General features: G+C 44.3%; 1 protein-coding gene across 7 annotated transcripts in view; it reads left to right on the forward strand.

Moving 5' to 3' along the window:
• The window catches only part of kcnip3b (Kv channel interacting protein 3b, calsenilin), an 81,036-nt gene extending 75,824 nt beyond the window's left edge, over nucleotides 1-5,212 (forward strand). For 6 of the 7 annotated variants that reach the window (XM_054731618.2, XM_070546184.1, XM_070546185.1 and 3 more), the window contains 4 exons: nucleotides 1,784-1,962; nucleotides 2,089-2,193; nucleotides 2,294-2,356; nucleotides 2,655-5,212. In XM_054731618.2, the coding sequence (XP_054587593.2) occupies nucleotides 1,784-1,962; nucleotides 2,089-2,193; nucleotides 2,294-2,356; nucleotides 2,655-2,702 (395 nt within the window). In that variant the 3' untranslated portion in view covers nucleotides 2,703-5,212. The remainder of the gene's footprint in view (nucleotides 1-1,783; nucleotides 1,963-2,088; nucleotides 2,194-2,293; nucleotides 2,357-2,654) is intronic. The other variant, XR_011517025.1, reaches the window with a different exon arrangement.
• Nucleotides 5,213-6,000: the final 788 nt, after the last annotated feature.

The raw sequence follows: 6,000 nt of genomic DNA on the forward strand, positions 1-6,000 counted from the left end.
ATGGTTCACTGAATTTTTTTATTATTATTTCTGATTATAATCTGTCCCTCTGAGTTTTTCATGAACATGAAAATAGTCTTCTAACCCTATTTCCTGCTTTAGCCTCTGAAAATAGACTGAGAAATGCTAACATTTGAAAAGCCTGACAGATCTACGACACATTGTCACTTAATGTTCATGAACTCACCCATGTTGGCTCACGACGGTGAAGGCTGTTGTTGTTCTGGCGTCCAGCAAACAGCAGCGATCATCTTGACTAGTAGAAGCTAACCATTAGCATTAGCATCTCCACCTCACAGCAGAAGTCCTCCACCCCTACTTCACACTGGAAGCGTCAGTGGTGTGGAACGGCAGTGGAACGGTTTACCCGCATGCTTTGCTGCACCGCGGTCAAGCCAGCCGCATCTTATCCGCCGCGTAAATTTCCTTGCGCTTTTACACCAGTCTTTACGGTACCGCATTTTTCAAAAATTCATTAAAAATCATCCAGAGTAGTTGATGTCCAACTTTCAACACATTATTACTCTGGGACACCTACTGTACCTGTGTGCCACATTTCAGACAGATTTACTGTAGAAATCCTCAGATATTAAAACAAACTTGTATTCGGTCCAATACAGTCAATACAATTATGTCATTTTGAACCTGCTCCTTTCTGGACTTGCAACATCACAAGATCCTTCGAAACTTCAAAGGTCATGGTTTATTTGTGCCGGCCGCCATTAAACCAAAAAGAAGAAGGAAATCACGTTTGATGTCATATGCAGTATGATGTTGTGCCTCTCTACAGCCAGGATTAAAGCAATGAAAGCCGTTAGGTCATATTTAATGACGTAATTTACGTAGAATCGAAATCTAATTGCTGCCTTAAGTCTTTCATTTAGAAAATTACCTGAAATTTTACACTGAAACCGCGTGTGATTTCCTGTCTAGCCCTATGTCAACTGCGGAAATTGACGTACCCCCATAGATCATAACGGATTCTGTTTCCAGTGTCGTGGTCAGGCTTGTGTTACCTGTGGAGACAAAACATCAGTGTTGCAAAGTAAACTAAGTCAGTGGTAGAGATTATCCAATCCAAGGCAAGATGTCCAAATATCAGGAAAAAAGACTCCAAATCCTGCCGACCATGGACGTAATTTTCACTTTAGAAGTGGGGGGGGGGGGGGGGACATGGGGGGGGGGTATCTTTACAGTATGCTCTAATGGGAAACAGGCTTCAACACAAACGGTTGTTTTCCGCTTGATCCTAGAGCTCAACTAGTGTCAATTTAATATAGCGTTATGTTGTTTTTGGATGGTAAAAAGTGCAGGGGTCAAAACTTGACTTTGGAAAAGGGGGGGGGGGCATGTCCCCCCAAAAAAAATTACGTCCATGCTGCCGACTGAAACTCAGCTCTGATGTGGCTCACTTCTAGTTCCTGAAACAGAGTACAACTTACAAGACCTTCATTCCTACTAGAGATCACTGCAAATGTATTGATTAAACAGGTGAACCACACCTTTCAGGTAAATCCACCGTTTGCCTCCTTCTAAAGAGTTTTAAACAGAGCGCACCCTCTAGGGAATTCTTTTAAAGGCAGAATTAAACTTTTAAGTTTGTTGTTTATCTTGTTTGACCTGCTGAGTTCCACTTTAAGCCTCCCAAACCCATCTAGACAACTCAGGATGAGTAAAGTGCACAGTTCACGGTTTGTTTCTGTATTTACATTTTCCCTGTCCAGCTCGTCTTACTGTCACTGCTGAAATCTGTGGACTGATCCAGTTACTCCTTTATCCACAGATGCAAGCACCTACGCTCACTTCCTGTTCAATGCATTCGACCTCGACAGAAATGGCTCGATCCGCTTTGAGGACTTTGTCATTGGCCTGTCGGTGTTGCTCAGAGGTTCAGTCACAGAGAAGCTCAACTGGGCCTTTAACCTCTATGACATTAACAAGGACGGCTACATCACCAAAGAGGTGTGTGACAGTCGTGGAACAGGTCGGGTCAAAGGATTTTGTCCTGTTGAATTTCACACAGCAAGTCTGGAAATGTGTAAAGGTGGATTTACTCTGTATAACTTTATATAAGATGATTTTCTTCAGGAGATGCTGGCAATCATGAAGTCCATCTATGACATGATGGGGAGGTACACGTACCCCTGTGTAAAGGACGACGCCCCGTCTGAGCACGTCGACAAGTTCTTCCAGGTTTTAAATGAACACTGTGAAAAATAGACAAATGTGCATCCAGACAAAAAGTTCTGACAGCTAATTTCTCTGTGTCTGTTTTTCCTTCATCTTCCAACAGAAAATGGACAGGAACAGAGACGGTGTGGTGACAATCGAAGAGTTCATAGAAACCTGTCAGAAGGTGAAAGACGCTTTAAAAACAACACAGGATGAGCAAATTTGGCTTTTTTTCAGTTACATACAATGCTACAATGCCTACCGTAAAAGCAACGAATTCAGGAAGGAAGAACAAGGAAATCTGCTTTAGATTAGGAAAATGTGTCATTTTTATTCCCCTTTCTTTATTCTAGATCACAGTTGAAGTCATACAATTATTTTCACCAATTGTTTTGCCATGTATAACATTTTTAAAGGTTTATTTGTTGTTTTCTTTTTTAAGAAAGTACTTTACCCGCTAACACTTGATTTCTGTTTTCTAGGATGAGAACATCATGAACTCAATGCAGCTGTTTGAAAATGTGATATGAAACCCTTGGATGATGTCAGCTATTTTCCTTCGTTAACCCAACATCCTGCACAGTCATCCACCTCAACCATACCTCAAACCCTGCACAGACATCCAGGACATTTACTAGTACATAATGTAGGTACTGTCAAATATGAGAAATAAACATTTTCTAATTTCCTCTGCATTCCTTTAGCTGCATCTGTTCCTGGATTTTGTTCACAATTTCTTCCAGGGTAGTGCTCCCCCCCATCTGGCCCATCCATCCATTTTCTGAACCCGCTTGTCCACACAGGGTTGCGGGGTGGCTGGTGCCTATCTCCAGCAGTCAAGGGGCAACCCTGGACAGAGAGCCAGACCATCGCAGGGCAACACAGAGACACACAGGACAAACAATCATGCACACACACACACACCTAGGGACAATTTAGACAGACCAATCAACCTAACAGTCATGTTTTTGTACTGTGGGAGGAAGCCGGAGAACCCGGAGAGAACCCACGCACGCACAGGGAGAACATGCAAACTCCATGCAGAAAGACCCCAGGCCGGGAAGTGAACCCAGGACCCTCTTGCTGCAAGGCAACAGCTCTAACCACTGTGCCACTACGCAGCCCCCATCTAGCCACGCTCCTGAACAGACATTCCTCATCACGCGCTCCTCTAACCAAGGCCTGCTCGCTGTCCCTCGTTCTAGGTGTCGTACTCGTGGGGACCGGGCTTTCTCAGTCCTAGCACCGTTACTCTGGAACCAGTTGCCACCCTCAGTCAGGCTGTCCCCATCTCTGCCAGTCTTTAAGAGTCGCCTAAAAACCCACCTCCTCCGCTTGGCGTTCCCTGAATGTGTTTGAGTTAGGCCTTCATTTATGTTGATTTTAATTCCCTGCTTTCATCGGTCTCTTTATCTCTCATTTGTTTTCTACTTTAGTGTTGTTACCTTTTTTTCTCTCAGATTTAGAGAAGCATGGTCTCAGAAGAGGATCAGCACCTCCAAATCTGAGACCATGGTTCTCGACCGGAAAAGGGTGGCTTGCCAACTCCGGGTCGGGAGAGAGGTCCTACCTCAAGTGGAGGAGTTTAAGTACCTCGGGGTCTTGTTCACGAGTGAGGGTAGGAGGGATCGGGAGATCGACAGGCGGATTGGTTCGGCGTCTGCAGTGATGCGGACGCTGAGCCGATCTGTCGTGGGGAAGAGGGAGCTGAGCCAGAAAGCCAGGCTCTCGATTTACCGGTCGATCTACGTCCCAATCCTCACCTATGGTCATGAGCTTTGGGTAATGACCCAAAGAACGAGATCGCGGATACAAGCGGCCGAAATGAGTTTCCTCCGTAGGGTGGCCGGGCTCAGCCTTAGAGATAGGGTGAGGAGCTCGGACATTCGGGAGGGACTCGGAGTAGAACCGCTGCTCCTCCGGATCGAAAGGAGTCAGTTGAGGTGGTTTGGGCATCTGGTCAGGATGCCTCCTGGACGCCTCCCTGGGGAGGTGTTTCGGGCATGTCCTGCCGGCAGGAGGCCCCCGGGTCGACCCAGGACACGTTGGAGAGGTTACATCTCCAATCTGGTCCGGGAACGCCTTGGGGTCCTGCCGGAGGAGCTGGTGGAGGTGGCCGGGGAGAGGACGGTCTGGAGCTCCCTAGTTGGGATGCTGCCCCCGCGACCCGGACCCGGATAAGTGGAGGAAGACGACGACCTTTTTTCCTCATGTACCGTGTTCAGCGCCTTGGGCTTCCCGACAGGAAGGCGCTTTATAAATAAAGCTTTGATTGATTGATTGGTTGGTTGATTGATTGATTGATTGATTGATTGATTGATTGATTGATTGATTGATTGATTGATTGATTGATTGATTGGATTTTAATGGACTGCTGCACACGAGCGATCAGTTAGCAGCAAACAATCAAGGATCATAAATCAAGCTAACAAATACGAACTGCCCTGAGCCCAAATGGACGTTTACCACTGACATACACGCAGACCAGTTCACTCAAGACTTTTTAGGAGCTCTGAATGATGTACGATTAAATAATGATGAATAAAATCAGAATGAAAGAACTAAAGCATGAAGTATTTGATGTGAAACTAGCTTGCACTACAGTTTTTTGACGATGTATTTTATGCGCCTGAAGTAAAGGCATTGTAGATACCTGCACCTGTTTCACCACTGATGGAAACCAGTGTGTGTGTATATATGTATAGTTAATAGTTTATTACCCTTCATCGTGTTCTGTGCTGCACTGGATGATGGAATAGGACCAAATTGTAATTTTTGCTCAGATTTTCTTTGTTATTCATTAGATATTTATCACGTTTGTTCATTTAAATGGATTATTTTGATAATTTCACACTTTTTTTTTTGTACGTTCATGTTAACTGGTCGGATTGGAACAGTGAATCTGTATTGTACTGTGGAGAAACAACAAGATTGTTTCTGAATTGAGTTTAAGATCACGCTGGCTTTGTGTCCGCGAGCATGCTAAGTCCCACAGTATTATGTGAGTTCTTTGCATTAAAGACACCATTTAACAGCCCTATTCAGTTCACTGTCTGTATTTCTGAGCTGAGCATACATTTTGGCTAAACTAACATTAAAAATGATAAGAATAAAATTCTCTCACCCTCTCATTTTCTGAACTGCATTTCCTTACTGGGGTCATGGGGAGCTGATGTCTGACTCCAGCAGTAATTGGGTGAGAGGCTGGGGACACCTTGGACACACTTGTGTTGCACATGCATCCATTGTCATGTCTGTTCACATGTGGAGTATATGCGCTCCATTGGCTACGGCTATCTGTAAACAGTTTAACATCCCATTGTTGACTCACAAAAAAACAGCACTTGAGAAATGCTGGCTAGAGTGGGGTGTAGTGGGGTCAAAGGTCAAATAGCCGAGGTAGCCCTCTCATGTGTAAATTTTAGCAAATATACATTTATTAAAATGATTTAGCTTTTTAAATTTGAACAGATAATAATTTATGATGGGTGTTTTTGCTAATTGCACGCTTATGCATTGAAAGTCCTAACTAAGGTGGGTAACTAGTTCCCTAACTAGATGGGTAGGGTCAGCCTTGATGCAGGTCAGAGGTCATGTGCAGGGCCAGGTTAGTCTCTTGTCAACACTCACGGTTTGTCTACTCTTGAAAAAGGCCACTGTCGTTGTTGGTGAGGAATTTTGTAGACATGAAAAGCTGATCTGGAAAACAAAATGATCGGATGTGTTAAAGGAGACACATCCTGCCTTTTTTTATTAAGTTGTGACACTCATATGGTCGATACAAAACATGTTTAGTGCACTAAATCCCTCACACATAAAGCAATTGTA

Source organism: Nothobranchius furzeri, chromosome 17, assembly GCF_043380555.1.
Source record: "Nothobranchius furzeri strain GRZ-AD chromosome 17, NfurGRZ-RIMD1, whole genome shotgun sequence".
NCBI lineage: Eukaryota > Metazoa > Chordata > Actinopteri > Cyprinodontiformes > Nothobranchiidae > Nothobranchius > Nothobranchius furzeri.